At 37.1% G+C, this 16307-nt stretch overlaps 2 protein-coding genes across 3 annotated transcripts; both read right to left on the reverse strand.

The window, feature by feature from the left end:
* Positions 1-1026: 1026 nt before the first annotated feature.
* Positions 1027-2334, reverse strand: LOC130720365 (putative ripening-related protein 1). The gene is made up of 2 exons (XM_057570995.1): positions 2172-2334; positions 1027-1633 (listed from the first exon to the last, which is right to left on the reverse strand). The coding sequence occupies exons 1-2, from the start codon at positions 2311-2313 to the stop codon at positions 1209-1211; spliced, it is 567 nt and encodes a 188-aa protein (XP_057426978.1). The 5' UTR covers positions 2314-2334; the 3' UTR covers positions 1027-1208.
* Positions 2335-5772: 3438 nt separating this feature from the next.
* Positions 5773-13443, reverse strand: LOC130717763 (carbon catabolite repressor protein 4 homolog 1-like). Of its 2 annotated transcripts, none has more exons than XM_057568125.1 (12): positions 12884-13443; positions 10619-11366; positions 10072-10158; positions 9907-9990; positions 9746-9832; positions 9545-9631; positions 8556-8609; positions 8385-8476; positions 8162-8276; positions 7897-8041; positions 7655-7812; positions 5773-6426 (listed from the first exon to the last, which is right to left on the reverse strand). In XM_057568125.1, the coding sequence occupies exons 1-11, from the start codon at positions 13039-13041 to the stop codon at positions 7664-7666; spliced, it is 1806 nt and encodes a 601-aa protein (XP_057424108.1). In that variant the 5' UTR covers positions 13042-13443; the 3' UTR covers positions 5773-6426; positions 7655-7663. The 2 variants fall into 2 exon arrangements, with proteins under 2 accessions (XP_057424108.1, XP_057424107.1); XM_057568124.1 differs by having other exon boundaries at positions 5773-6431.
* Between the last annotated feature and the right edge of the window lie 2864 nt (positions 13444-16307).

Below are 16307 nucleotides of genomic sequence, written 5' to 3' on the forward strand. Positions count from 1 at the left end.
TTCCATATAATCCAACATAAAACTAAAACTAACATCTCCAAAATAAACACAAACAAGTTAAATTATTCGTAAGTAACTAAGGTCTTCTCTAAAACAAACATTAACTTAGGTCATAAAGTATCAGTACTCTCCAAATTTTCATTAAAATAAAATAGACAACAAAATGTCAAACAACAACTAGCTAGCAGTCTCGGTGAATAGCTCAAGTAGTAAGAGATGAGGGATATGGAGGTGCAGATGCAAGACTCGATCCCTGCAGAGGATAAATAAAACCCCTCCCACCCCCCCCCCCCCCCAAAAAAAAATTGGTTGGTAAAAAAAAAACCAACCAGCTAGCAGCGAAAGTGTCTCCTAATTGAGTAAATTTAATGGGCTCGAGCTCTTGGGCTGAATGGTAAAAAATATATTTTCAATAGCATTGGGCTGGTTTGGATATTCAATCATCTAACTCGATACTCGAACCGATGGTTTAGATATTCAATCATCTAACTCAATTTGACCGGTTAATTGCTCTATTGGTGAGCCAAGTCAGCTGAGGGTTGACAGTGGACTTTTCATATTAGTTTTAGTGTCTGTAAAAATATGTAAACCTCGTATGGATTTAGCTTTGAGTTATGAAGGAAGGAGAAGAAGAAGAATAATAAAAAGAAAATTGAAGAAGAATGTGAGAGGGGGAGGATTAGATGATATTTAAAAAAAAAAATTACATAGGCTAAAACTAATGTGTAAAGCCAATGTGTCAACCTTCAGCTGACTAGGCTCGCCGCGTAGTCAGTTGACCGGTCAAAATTGATGTCTTGAACCTATTGCAATTAAAAAAAAATTATTAGAGACCAATTGCTAACCATTTATAGAAACTCAATCAGATTATTTAAGCATTTTTGAATTCCACCTCAAAATCCTATTTTGCAATTTCAGTAGTCTCTTAGCCATGATTATTTATATAAAGAAAATTTCAGTGTGGTCAACTATGAAGTGATTTTCAAAAAAAAAAAAAAAAACACTATGAAGTGGTCAACTATCAAGGGGATATTTAAACTAAGATTGAGTTGTGTACAAAGAAACATTAGGAGATAAAAATTCATATATTAATAGAATAAACACAATATATACATATACATGCATGCATGTTCACAAATGAAAATTCACCTCAACACTTAACTAAAATACAGAAGCACAAACATCCATTTTACAATACTTGAACAATATCAAGCATCAGACCATGTAATGTCCAGCCCACCCCATTGATTATGAGGCACACCCAAGGCTTTCCACACAGCCATGGAAGCATCAACAATGTTGGGTGGGCAAGGAGGTTGGTAATCATGGTCATCATCACATCCCACGGTAGAGTCACACTCATCAACAACCATGGCCACCACACTTCTTCCATTGGCACTGATGGTAATGTTGTTGAGGCATCTACTCCTGTGGTTGAACCATCCAGTGGAAAGTGCAACTACTGGTGTGTCATCAGGATGGTACTTATTGTCACATTCTGAAGGACCACCTCCATCTCCACCTTTTTCGAAACTATTAAGAGTAAGATATGCCTTGGTGTGAACAGACACCGGTGGAGAGCATTCATAAGTTGTGTACATTTTTCCTTGTACGCAGCAATCAGAATCGTTTTTGTTCTGGGAACCCTGACCGGGAACGGACAGGACACCCAGGACAGGGCTGGGCCCCACGGAACGTCCCGGCTAGGGGACACCTTGAGGGAGTTTAAAGGCCCCCTACTCCTGGGCCCCACCACCAAGGGTGAGGACAAGGAGCCGGGGGCCCACTATGTAGAGGTTGACCTAGGCCAACTACCCTAGGGGGTAGGTTGGCTGGTGCAGATCCGTAGGGGCTCCCAGGCCGTTGGATCACTGTTCCTCAGCAGGAGATCCAACGGTGGTCCGTGCCCCCAAGTACGAGCCATGCATGACGTTGCATGGCTCCAACCCTAATTCTACCTCTCCTATATAAAGGGAACACTCCTTCAAGCTAAAGGTAACGTATCCTCTCTATTCTCACCATTCTCACCACTTCATTCACTGACTTTAGCATCGAAGTGTCTTGCAGGAGCCCCTCCCGGGACCTTGCCAACTTGGAGCCCTTCAACACGTCCAGATTCCCCTCTCCTACCCCTTGTCAACGGGTAGTTTGGTCTCTCCCAGATCAGTTTTCTTTGTTGCATTGTCCTGAAGGGGCTTTCTTTCCTCTTATTCTTCCACTTGGCCGGCACTTTTGTGCTTCAGAATACAAGCAATTTGTGATAACAAGAAAAATTAGAAAAACAAAGCATAACTTTGTGCAAAAACTCTTCATCTTGTCTATTGACCTCTCTGTTTCTTTTTTCTTCTTTTGAATGCTTGATTCATGAGTTGGGATTCTAATGGCTATATATAGAGGTAAATTTATTCATAAAGATATTAATGGGTTATGACATACTCATGTAAACCACAGCACTGCATGTTTGTTTTTGTGGTCAAAGAACAAGTCACATACTACTTGTTTATCCAATAACAAGTGAAACCTCTACTTTGTTTTTTGGCTTTTTAAACTGTTGAGAAAAGTGATATAATTTTATTCAATTGTTTTATGGTCCTATATTAAATTGATATAATTTGTCGACAACCGAAGCAATGTCCTGGATGTAGGGGAGTTAAATTCCAATTTCCAGTCATGCGATGCAATATTTATGTTTGAATGCTAACTAGGACTTACTATAATTATGAGTTAACCCGTAAAGATCTTAAGGACATAGCTAAATTAGCTTAATGATCATGAGTAGTAAATGACATTATCTCGCATATTCATCCAAGTTTGAAACAAAAATAAATTGGATAAATTCCCCTGTCTCGTGTTAGCGTTTGAATGTGCTTCATTGCCATTGGTGAGAATCAAACCCCGGCTTCATAATTAAAGGACAAAGTGCACTAATCACTACGTCACACTTCATTGTTAAAAAAATGATTACAAGACATTATAAGAGCAAAGTTGAAATTTTCATCAATCAGGATTCAGGAAACAAATGCAGATGCCGGTTTCTCTTCTATACAGATTCTTCGTGCCGTATCTGTAACTTTAGTGTGTCTCATTTTATTTGTTCTTTTCTGTCAACAGTGTCTTATTTTGCACATAGCCCACATGTATTTTTATTCATGCTGGGTTGGAGAGGTACTAGTTTTTTGTCGCTTTATGATCACCAAATGTTATTTTCTAGCCATGGATGGATAATTAGTTACTCTTAACTTAGTCAAATAACAATATTACGTTCCATTCCATTAAGCAGTACTATTTTATGGCATAAACAAAAAATACAATTGGTGGTAATGATTCAGACCAGGGGCGGATCCAGACCTTACATATCAGCCTTCAGACTGTGATGGAGCTTTAGGAACTGTCTATGTTTAAAACTTTTAAGATGAAATAATTCCTCGTACAAGATTTGTGTAAGAATTTTAATACTAAGACTTTTAAAAGTATTTATAAAACTAATTTGAAACTTTCTAAGGAGATAAGATGGTATACCATAGATAATAACCGCAAAAAAGTGAAAGCTCAAATTTGAAGAAAAATTGAGTCTTTCAACGTTTTATTAGGGTTCAATTCATATTTTCATTTTTGTATTTTACAAGGACCAATTAAGACCTTATAAGAATTGTTTCTAGAGATAGGTTAAAGACCCATGGATACCATGGACTAAAATAATGAGATAAATAGTCCATGGACTAAAGTTATGCCATTTAAAATGGTTATCCTCACTTAAATATGGTAGGCAGGACAAAATGGTATCGTTATCATTACTCAACTAGCGTGAAAAAAAGCACTAAAATGATCAACAATTAAAACCTTTAGATTCTAAGTGATACATCTACATAATTTTGTGAGTGACCACCTATAGCAGTGCCTAATCTCAACACAGGTTCTCTGATTGAACAATGTACAAATGGCCTAAAAATAGAATTCATTCTTATGGGTGAGTATCGAACACTAAATGGTAAAACATCATGATGTATCTACATAGTTTAAATCTAAGGCTCTGAATATTTTTTGGTTAAAATTATTTTGCTCTCATTTGATTGTAATAATCAAAAACCATGGTGGCCCATTTGGATTTACTATTTGATTCATGACTTCAATTTAAGGCGAAAACCCTGAATATTTTTTGGTTAAAATTATTTTGCTCTCTTTTGACGGTAATAATAAAAAACCATGATGGCCCATTCGGATTTACTATTTTATTCATGACTTCAACTTAAGGCGAAAATCATAAAAACAAAAATACCAACATAACTGGTAGGTTTGATTTCACCTTTCTTTGGGCAGATTTCAACACTGAATGGATAGGAATATCATAACATTAAGGCAACTATATCAGGGTTCATTTAGTGTACACAAGAAAATCCTTGAGTAAGGTTGCACCAACCTAGATTTACTTGCTATAGTAGGTTACTTTGCGGGTAACATCTTTTTGAATTTTTTTGTTAAATAATTATTTAATTAACCCTGGTTTAACTGTAAAAAAAACCTGGTTTAAGTGTTTAACCCACCACCACCTTCTTACGACTTTGGCTGAAGAGAGAGGAAAGGAGGAGAAGAAAGTGGTGGCGTCGGCGGTGGCAGTTAGAGTGAGGCTCTAATTTGAGGACCTTACCACAAGTCCTTCCTCCACTTCTCCCTTCCTCCTCCGTCACCGTCATCGTCGAAGCTCCACCTTCCGTCGCACTCGCTCCGCCAATCTCTTCTTCCGGTGATCATATCGAAGCTCCAATTTCCGCCGCACCAACAAGAGGTAGAAGAACGACGGATCTGAAGCAGGAGGCTGCGTTGGTGCGGTGTGAAGGAGGCAGATTCGAAGTCACAAAAGCCACCAACTTCTTCTTTCAAATCTGGGTTCTTAAGAACAAAGTCACCACCTTTCTTTCTTTGATTCTGTTGTTGAAGGAGGATGAGGGTTTTGCGGTGGAAAGGGTGGAGAGGAGGAGTAAGTGGACGACGGTGGCTACAGTGGGTTTTCTCCAATTTAATTTCCTCTCTCTCACGAAGTCTTTCTCTGATTTTGCTATTGAGAGGAGGAGAGGAATTGGGGTTGGGGATTTTCTGGGTTCGTTCTACTCTTGAGGGAGGAGGAGGATTTCTGGTCTTTATCATAGAAGCAGGAGAAAATGAAATTTTTTCTGTAGGTACAGATTCAAAGATAAATTAATGAAGAGAAATGGTGATTTGTTTCTTGAAATTTTTTGTGCTAGGGATGATATGTTTCTGGGTATTCTTTGTGGGGATGATACATTCCTTGTTGTTGCTGGGTTCTAGAGGAAGAAGGAGGAGTGGGAAAAGAATGAACGGGGTGGAACCGATGGTGGAGGAAGGGAAGGGCTGTGATTGGTGGGGGAGGGAGGAGAAGATCCGGTGGTGGCAGCGGCGGCGGATGGCGTGAGATTGAGGGGAGGAAGGCTGGTGGAGGGGAGGAGGAATTAAACATATAAATTTTAAAATTAAAAATATAGGTGACTTGAAAACTTACAATAGCAAGTAAAAATGGAACTTGTGTAACTTTGCACAAGAAAATATTTGTGTACGGTAAATGAACCCACTATATCATAGTGATATATAAAGCATATGCTAGATTATGTATCATCCCAATAATCAATTCTTAAAACCTACAACATGCAGAAAGGTTTGATCTATGTAGACACAAGAACAAAATAAAAGCTTCGGGCAATAAACGGTGGCAGAAAAAGTAAAAGGTGTAACAAAATAGAGAATAATCCCAACAGCTCATTCGGCAAAACCATAATCTATGCATTATCTCATATCACACTGGAAAAAAAGTCACTTATTCTCTATCAAGGACATGGGTTGAATGATCATTTGCTATCAATATCTGTGAAAGGGATGGCGGAAATATCAAGAATTGAACTTCCCATGCCCTTCTTTACAATCACTAATAGTAAGCATCTTTTCCTATGTTACTGCTAATACAGTTCACATTCCATGCCCACATTGAGTAACTCATCTCAGTATCTGGGTAGAATTCTCCTACTTCATTATCAATTAGGTCATTCCCAATTTGATGTCATGTTTCTGATTAACAGAGTAAAAACATTAAAAAAAAAAAACTATGATTTGGATAATATCACTATAGATATCAGAGCCCCTAGTTCAGCAGCCACTATAATGGATGAAGTTAGTCGTTTACTGGAAAAAAATCACCTTTTGAACAAAAAGAACCCGGAGAGTAGGGGAACAGGGGGAGGGTGTTAAAGACATAATAGTCGTTAATTTTTCTGAGATAAAGAGGTGCCATGATACAAAGCAGATAACTGCAAGGATCCCCACACGGAGATACCAGGAAAAGACAGCCTTGATCCACTCCTCTTTCAAGAACTTACCAACCAACTGCCTCTTCCAGCTTTACCTTCACGTTTTCTAGATCTGACCTACAAAGATTGACAATCATCATAAATCATAGACAATCATCATAAATCATAAACAATCCTCATACAAATTGTTCGTTCAATTTGTTTTCAGTCTGAACTTCAAAAAAGTGGTACTGGAGCAATAGCTCAGGTGACATAAAACTTGAAGATACATTAACTGCATTTAAATCTCTTTGAAGACAAACTACTCGGAAAGGGTAGATCCTACTTTCATATTGTGACATTTCCATTAAGTGATCATATCAGTTCACCTTTTTCTGATGCCCATATTCAACATGTTCAACAAAATGAAGGACTGCCACTGCCTAAATTAGAAATCTCTCAGTGCCAAAGTAAAAACAGCATTCCAAGGAATCAGATAAAATCCAGTTTTACTTTAATGGTAAATTTATTTCTTGAAATTAATAACGAGCAATGTGATTTCTATTTCGTAAATCAGAATCACAAGGCCCTTTTTTAAGGACTTCAAAGTTCCACCATTTCTCATTATTTTAATCCATTACCTCTTTAATCTGCACTTTCTAAATAACAGAAATTTATCAAGTTAACTTGCTAAGGATAAAATTTAGATTAAAGTTCCTTGTATATTTTATCAAGTTAACTTGCCATTAAGTTTTCCCCACAAACAATGACACATGGATATTTTTTACTAGCAATAAAGGTTAAATATGTTTTAGAATCACCATGACGTCACTTGTCCTTATTCGAATTAAAAAATATTTGTCACGGATCAAAATCATAATAAAAAATCTAGGGACCTATTTGGATTTGACCCTATATGTTGGGGACCTGGAACATATTTAACCCTTTTAAAAATTATCGCAATGTCATTATTAGGTTGGAGAACTTAATGAAATGGATATGAGAAACTTGATTCAAGTTAATGAGAAACTTGATTCAAGTTTCGTCGTTTTGCTGATAAACATGAGATCACATTATCACAATAGTGCCCAGTCTATACAACCAACTCTGAAAGAAAGTACAAAGAATATGAAACAAAAAAGCTCAACATAAATGAATATCCGACTACAAATTCCAGAACAATATAAGCCTTAAGCCATCCAGAAATAAACAAACATAGATGAAAATGGCTAGTTGGCTACTAGCATTGACCTCTCCAAACAATTATTTTAAAACAAGTTAACCATTTAAGAACATCCAATGCAGATCAAACAAAAACAAAATAATGGGAAAAGAAATGATAGTGAAAGAATGGTGCCTACCTTCAAGTGTCAACGTCTAGATTTATTCCTAGTGCAGCGAAACTCAGCTAAAAGAGCTATATGATCTGAGGGCCATTCGGGTGAGGGAAGTGCAGTGTCCTTCCTCAAACTCTCCTCATCCAATAACTCTAACAATGACTCCACAACCAATGAATCCGCTGAAAACAAAAGCCACAGCAGGTCGTAAAAGTGACCGATATATTAAATCTATCAAAAAGATATAACACTGCAAGACAGCTCACCTGTGTAAAATATGTAATCTAGAGTGCCAATAAAATCTCTAGTGACATTTGTGAATAAAGGTTCATTTGTTCCACCATCCAGTCTCCTTTTATGCTGCTCAAATCCATGGCCAACCGTTCTTGCAAAAGATGAGTATGCACTGACCTAAAGTTACATAATAAATTAAATCAAACAAAAAACTGATACAAGTACATAACAAAAATGAATAAAAACACAATTTAAATAATTATTCTTTTAAGGGATGCGCTTCAATGAATATATTACCAGTGGTAACTGATGAACCAACTTGCTGTGAGGGTGTAAAATATTAAGTGGGTCAACTGCTAAATCAGGATGTGACGGATCTACCTTCCCCATTGCAAGAAGTGCATGAGGAGCACTGTAACAAAGTTCAGAATAACGTTTATACACACACAGTACTGATACTTAATACAAGACCATTGCTAAATATCAAAAACAAAATTAAGAAGGAGAGAAGTCATCAAACCTTCCTGGAACTGAATTAAAATCTCCACAAACCAACATGGGGATATCTGCGCTTGCAGCTATTTTCTCCAATCCTTTCAAGAGAGTGTGCACCTAAAATTGGGGAAGAAAATTAGTATCTCTTATGCTAAAAACAAACAATTCAATAGAACAAACCAAAGAAATAACTTACCTGCCAGAGTTTGACATCTTTTAAATCGTGTTGTACGTTTACATGTGTATTTGCCTAAAGTCCAGGGTCAATATACAAGTTAATAGAAGGATACTCAAAAAGAATTTTCGTATACCTAAAAATGGGGGCAGGGATATGGGAGAAACAGCATATCTTTCTTATAGGAAGATCAAAATTTTGAGCTTCAAGAAACACTTAAAAAAAACATCTAACTTGGTCTTTTCTAATTGAGACTCTAGAGCTAATATGAAAAGGAACCTCAGGATCTGTACGATACAGAGGTTTTACACCAGATAAAAAACCAAAGCAAAATAAGAAGTCACTGTAGTCACCAGGGAAAACATCATTAACCCAAGACTACCTACATAATACATATTAATACATACAGACATTATGTGTGTGTGTGTAATTAAGAAATCAACAACCATGAAGCATGGCACTAGACTCTCCAGGGTCAATATACAAGTTAATAGAAGAATACAAAAAGAAATAGCATATCTTTCTTATAGGAACATCAAAATTTTGAGTTTCAAGGAACACTTAAAACAAACATCTAACTAGGTCCTTTCTAATTGAGATTTTAGAGCTAATATGAAAAGGAGCCTCAGGACCTGTATGATAGAGATTTTACACCAGATTAAAAAACCAACAGCAAAATAAGAAGCCACTGCTGTCACCAGGGAAAAACATCATTCAACCCAAGACTGCCTACATTACACATATTCATACATATAGACATTATGTGTGTCTGTGTGTGTACTTAAGAAATCAACAACCATGAAGCATGACGCAAGGTAAGGCTCCCTCTAGTATTCGACAGATAATGCAATTACAATCAAGGTACTGGGGAACAATAAACAAAGGGCATACACAACCAAAATCAAACACTGAATATAATATACCATCCATCATGCACCATGAAGACATAAACAAAAAAAATCAACTAAAGGCCATAAATAACAGCAACATAAAAGAGCTTAGTAGCTTACCACACAAAAAAGCTGTTTTTTCCCAGGATTATCAACTCCCTGATTGTTAGCTTTTGCTTCTAGAACCACTATTAGTGCAACATTGTCCTAAGAATTCAAAGAAGTTTAGGTCAGCAACAGACACACAAGAGGCGAGACAATCATTTTTCTCTCAAAAGTGAAAGTCAATTTTAATATTTGTTGAAACTTGAAATAAGCCACCTTAACCAGCCGACTCAAGGCAATTTTCTTCTGAGCAGTTGGAACCATAGCATCTGTTAAAGACTGAGCAGCCTTATTAAATTCAACCTGCATGCAAGCACACATTATATTTGTGTACAACCATATTTGAACTAATCAAATGCAAAATATCCGTTCCCAACCTCATATTTTTTCACATGTGAGAATCTGTCTCTACGGAAAAATGTCGCACAACCATCAATTGTGTTGGTGTTTCCATTAGATACCTGAAATCCCACAGTAAACAGGTTAACACCAAAAAATAATTTTATGACCACAAGCCACAAGGACAGAAATATTGCAACAACCTCAGTTGTTTTTCTCTTGAAAAGACCATTGTAGCCATGTTTGTCCAGTTCAGGAGCAAAATACTCATCATAATGGTCGCTTTGAACCTGCAGGAGAAAAGGTTGTCCGTTATCTGAACAGAAGCCATAACAATACACAAACAAATCATATTTCTAAGTGAAAGGATAATGGACTAAAGAATATAACTCAAACTGCCCAAATAACCCTCAAATTTTGCCTTCGTCCCTCCCCGCCCCCCCCCCCCCCGCCACAGCCCCCGCCAAAAAAAAATGCACACAATTCCACATAATGGAAGTTAGAGTGAAGTTTGTTTAAGTTTTGAAATCTTAGAATAAGCTACCACTTGTAGATATGCTTTGTTCCCCCAATTGCGAAATCATGTCTTGTTAAAAACCAACTGCTATAGAACTTAAAAGATGACTTCAAAATTTTGAAATAAAATAACAATTAATTTAACACCAATCCCATTGACATAAGATGAAGAGCCAGGTTATTAAATCAAGTTTTTCAACCACCAAAACAATAACCAAGATCATGTTAACGTACCTCCTGAAGACAGATAATATCTGCACGGTAACCAACAATTTCTCGTAACAAACTTTGCCTCCGATATGGCCAAGAAAGAGCCCATGGAGGGCAATAATTATACAGAGCATTTGAGGCACAGGCTTCAGACAATATATTGTATGACAGAATAGTAAAAGTTCCTGAAGATGACTGACGCCCATTTGCATCTAAATGCCCCGTGCCATCAACACGTATCATTCGCCGTGGAATGGGAGAGGGAGCATGAATGACATGCGAAGTTAGTATAGTGTTCACATGTCCAACAGGCAACTTTGTCTCTGCATCAACTACAGCACATTCAAACTTAAGAACATGACCAATGTCATCAGCAGTTGGGATATAAGTCTTGGATCGTCCGACTTCATGCCAACTTTCACCACCAAGTCTTTTTGGGACAGCTGCTGGATACAGAGGTGCTGCAAACCCATTTGTCAAGCTAGCACTTAAAGCAGAGGCAGACAAGTTGGAATTGATTACCCCTGAACCAGAACTATTAAAGCGCCCAAATACTTCCTCCTCTTCATTTCCATTTTCATTAGCAGCATTTGCTGCACGTTCATGTAAGACACGATGATGCTGCCATGCATTTGAGAAACATTTGGTGGTGCAATGGTAACTTTTGGAAACAGGTATGTTGGCCTTAGTACAAGCTAAGCACTGCAGAGTGGCCTGCTCAGATGGATGTATGCTACAGACAGCGACCTTTTTATCACTATGTACACGATACCTACCAAAAACAAGGGCCAAAGGTTGTAGTGTAAACAACATTAAAAGTCCAGTTTATAAATCAGACCAATAGAAAAGCACATAAGGCAGCAAATTTGGGATCAATTTAATCTTTCATCTACCCAATATAACCATGACCTAACAAATATGTGCATCAATCATAAGTGAACAATTAAAAAAGCAGAACATAACAGCAAAACATGAAGGAAAGGGGTTAAAATGTGGAATTTGAACCTTAATATAAAACTGCTACAAGCACGACCTATCATCTGTAAAACTTTCGAATTATACTTATGCATCACATCCTAAGACAAACTCATAGCATGCATGAGACAGTTTCAAATATAACACTCCGCACGGATAATACTTCAGTTATATCTGTCCCCAGTTTCCCATTCGATTGCATGTAAATACACCATGATAGCACAAAACACAAAAGAACTATAAACGTGAGACACTTGTAAAAAGTTCTGCGTCCTTTAATCATAGAGTTTTGCATAAATGGGCATATCTTAGCACCCGAAAGAACTCCAAAAACTATTTGACTCTGGTGCAGTCCCCCAAACAAGTGTCAATAAGTAGTAACACAGTCACCTCTACAAGTACAGATATACAGGGGATGTTATAAAGCTCGTGCCATATCAAGGTCCAGGGAATGGTTGGACTTGTTATGGGTCTACTATTATAGGAAACCACACATTTTGCATTTGCTAGAGACTGATTCCACAACCCGAATTTGTGACCCTCCTAGTCACCCAGTAGCAAATCAAACCATTTCACCAAGGCTGTCTTCATAAGTATAATTCTACACCTATACAGGTAGATACAGACAAAACATATGTATACCTTAAGTCCTTAACTCACATTACCCCACAAATAACAGTGACATGGAGAAGACCAACACTAAATAAAAAAGCCACACAAGACTGCTTAATCAAGGCAATTCAATATAAGCAATTAAAACAATATATATGAACCCATAGTAGTCAATCGCAGAACGCGGCCTGTCGCGAATGACCCCCCAAAAATGAAATCACATAAAAGTGAAAGCCGCTATTGATCGCGAATAGCCGGATTTCGCGGCCACGATCCCATCGCGACAGGGGTCCGCTACGCGACAGCGCTTCGCGCGCTATCAATAACTACCCAATCACTTGAATTATCAATAAGGGAAGAAAAAAAAAAAGTGAATTAGAAGGCAGGCCCACATTCTATTATATCCCGATGCTCGAAAACGCGCCAAACACGAAGTGGCTGTTACTTGTTAAATCACTTAAAACTTAAAAATTCAGCCAATTCACATGAGCTTTAGTTCCTCTCATACCAAATTTGTGTTTCTTTAACCTCGCATTACACATGTGCATAGAGTTTCAAAAATTTCAATCATTGAAATGAAAACAAATACATAAAATGAATAGAACCATTACCCAAGAATGAAACACACAAGTAACCTAGCTGAAAAACCATAACAATCAAGCAGAGACTAACAAAAGAAAAAGCAAAAGAGCACGAACGAACCACTTGTATCGCAAGAAATGGCCACCAACGGGAGCGGTTTCAGGAACATCATCGTTGTTAATGTTGGTATCGGGGCGGCGAATGAGAACGTAAGGCGTGAGCTCGCAGCCAACAATGGGAATATCGGAAGGCAGGTGCACCCGCAGCACGGTCAGCATACTTCACTACTGTTGGCGGCGGCGGCGGCGGAAATGGTGGTGGTCGGCGTAGCAGCACTGGTATCTTGAACAACACTTGGCGGATCCTACATTTACTTGACCCGCCAGCGTTGACGAGCCCGAATCGAACCCAGTAACGGATCGAAGGTTCTAGAAGGGATCGATGGCGGTTAGGGTTTTAGTAGAAGAACAAGAACAAGAACAAGAAATTGGAACTCGCGCTTGTTTGTTTGGTTTGCTATTGGAGGCGGAGGGAGAATGAAAAAGAGAGTGAGAGGGAGAAGAGAAGAGAGGGTATTTGTAAATGATTGTATATACGAATTATGATACGACTCTATGTATGAATTTTTGGTTTGGATTGCCTTCTTTCTTCCCAAATTTCTCGAGACTGGATAGACAACACAACACAACACATCTTTATTCACAAAATTACATGATTTTTTTCTTACAATTTAAGATATTCTTTCTTCAAAAAAGATTATTAACTAAATTCTTTAAATAGTTTTTTTGCTAGCGCGCGAAATTTTACCTAAATTTGTCCTTATCGTTAAGTTTTCCATCCTAAATAATCAGAAGTCGAAGTCAACTGTATATGTAAAATTTTAACGGAAATATTGAATGGCGCGCGCTCAAAATAATAGGGATACGAATTTTGCGAATGACGTGTGATTATGATCAATATGGACAGTTTGGAATTATTAGTTTGGATTTCCCAAATCCCCTTTTGTCAAAGTTTACTTTATGGAACCATGGTTAAGAGTTTTGGCTTTCTAGGGTTTAAGGGGCCCCTTTCTCTCATCTCACGCATGGATGCCTGCCGCCTTCCTCAAATGCAGACGCCCCAATTCCGCCCATCGCCGTTGCACACTGACTTTTGCCTCTACATCAATAATACCCAAACGACCACAACTACCACTCTCCAATTCCTGTCAATATGCTCACTCGTTAATCACCTGCAAAACCCAAATGGGATCTTCATTTCACTCTGTTTTTTCGGTGGGTGCAAATGTTGCAATCTAATTTGGTTTAATTAATCTCTTTTCTCTTGTATGGTGTTTGGAATGGTAACATGTGATGAGCAATTGAGGATGGTGAAGGATGTAAATAAAGATTCAACATCATACATTTGTTTCGTGGGCTATCCTTTCGAGCCATATATAAATATTCTAATTTTAATTTTGTGTGTTTTCATCCTTCCAAATTACAAGTTCAATTTTTAGTCTTAATGTTAGTTTTACTATCTCCTCCACCAATTCCTCCCTTTTTCCCCATCCTCACTTTTCTTTTCACCCTTTCATCTCCCAAAGGAAAAGAGAGGAGCTCGCGCATGCATTATCGTCGAGAACATTTCTGGCAACGACCTAAGGTTGTCATGACGTGGTGGTGCAGGGTTTACAGGTATTTAGATCTAGGTATGCACTAGCTTTAGTTTTTTTAGTGGGACTTCTTCAAATTTGTGTTCAAATTGTTCCATAATCATGAAAGGGTTTTAAGGTTAGAGAGAATCCAATTTGGGTTTAAAAGGTTACTGTTGTCGCTGAGGGTTTGAAGGAATTTGATATAGGTTCGAAAGGTTTGAAGATTGGAGGTTTTGATGGTTCTGTGTTATAATATTTTAAGTTGATTGTTGTAAGACCCTGCAAAATAGATTGAGGGCATTTGAATGTGATACGAGTGCGTAGAACTCAATTAAAACTTACCACAAATGAAGAAGTGAGAAGAAAGAGATAGTGATGGACAAACGAATAAAGAGGCATAAATAAAGCTTTTGAGTTGAGAAATTATTAATTTGAGTACAAAAGATACTAACTGGCTCATAAGCATTCTTGGCAAGTACAAAAGTTCAAAATCAACAAAAAAAAAAACTACATTTGCGTTGCGTGTCCCCTCTCACATATATGCTTATCCTTCAAAGATTTCCAATTGAGGTTAAAATTCTGAATCTCATTCCTGGGAGTGGTCATAGGAGTTTATTGTATAAACGTTTACTCATAAACTAATTTGAAAAGCTTATTAAAATAGGTTTAAAATAAATTGTGGGCATGTATAAACGCTTATTCATTATCTAATCCAGGAAGGTAGACAAAATAAGCTATTTACATAAGTTCCTCAAACACTTGTATCTGCTTTTATGGTATATATTAAGATAGCGTTTGGTGACGGAACGGAACATGACGGAATGGAAAGAACAAGATGGAACAGGACAATAATGTTCTGTGTGTTGTGTTTGGCGAAAACAACACACACAGAACAGGATCATAAGATTAATTACGTTTATACCCCTATTATGTGTAACGTTTTTTTTTACATCAATGTGTAATCAAACATAAACATGGATTAAATAGAATAATTTTTTATGTATATATTATTTTAATCTCATCTCCTACTAGTTATTCACGCAAATTATTATTAAATTAATTTTATTTAAAATTAGTGTAATACTGTATCAGAGATAGGTCACGCCACCACCGTGTTCTTCAAATTGATTGACCCCAGATTAATATATGCAAACAGGAATCCATATAAAACCAAAGAAAAATGAAGCCACCACGTTTCATGTATATGTTGCCATGGTAATATATGTTGCCAGAAGAAGGAATTTAGATTGAATTAAAAACTCATAAGAATTTCAATTGATATTACGAATTGGATCGAATTAAAAATTGGAGTGATTGGAATTGATACAGCGGGTGGAATGCAGTTGTTGATGCAGAAAAGAAATTTGGAAGAGACGGCTTGATGTGAAATAGAAGAGGGAAGTATAGAGATATGGAAAGATGAAAGAAAAAAAACCTAGGGACAATTTTGTATTTTATTAGAGTGTCTTGCTCTGTTCCCTTTCGTTCCACCTTTTTCTAGAGAACCAAAATGATTTGTTCCATGACCTTTTTGTTATGTTCCGTTCTCTCTTAAAAACATGTCAAACACAGAACATAACCACAATGTCCTGTTTTGTTCCTTCCCATCTGTCTACCAAACGCTACCTAAGTTTTTTCAAAGAGAACCTTCATATCATATGTGTTAATACATATGAAGAGAGAGAAACATAAAAAAATTTGACATATAAAAACATAAGAATGTATTCACTAATATTTTAAGAGTTTCGATATATTCACAATCAGAATATTAATTTTTTTTTAACCTGAACAAAAGTTATGCTTGAATATCATTTACAAGGATAGAGCATGTTAGCCCGTGCGATGCACGGGTAACTTTTTACCAAATTAATTGTTAATTATAATCATTTATTATTTGATATATGAAAT

This window comes from Lotus japonicus, chromosome 5, assembly GCF_012489685.1.
Source record: "Lotus japonicus ecotype B-129 chromosome 5, LjGifu_v1.2".
Classification (NCBI taxonomy): Eukaryota; Viridiplantae; Streptophyta; class Magnoliopsida; order Fabales; family Fabaceae; genus Lotus; species Lotus japonicus.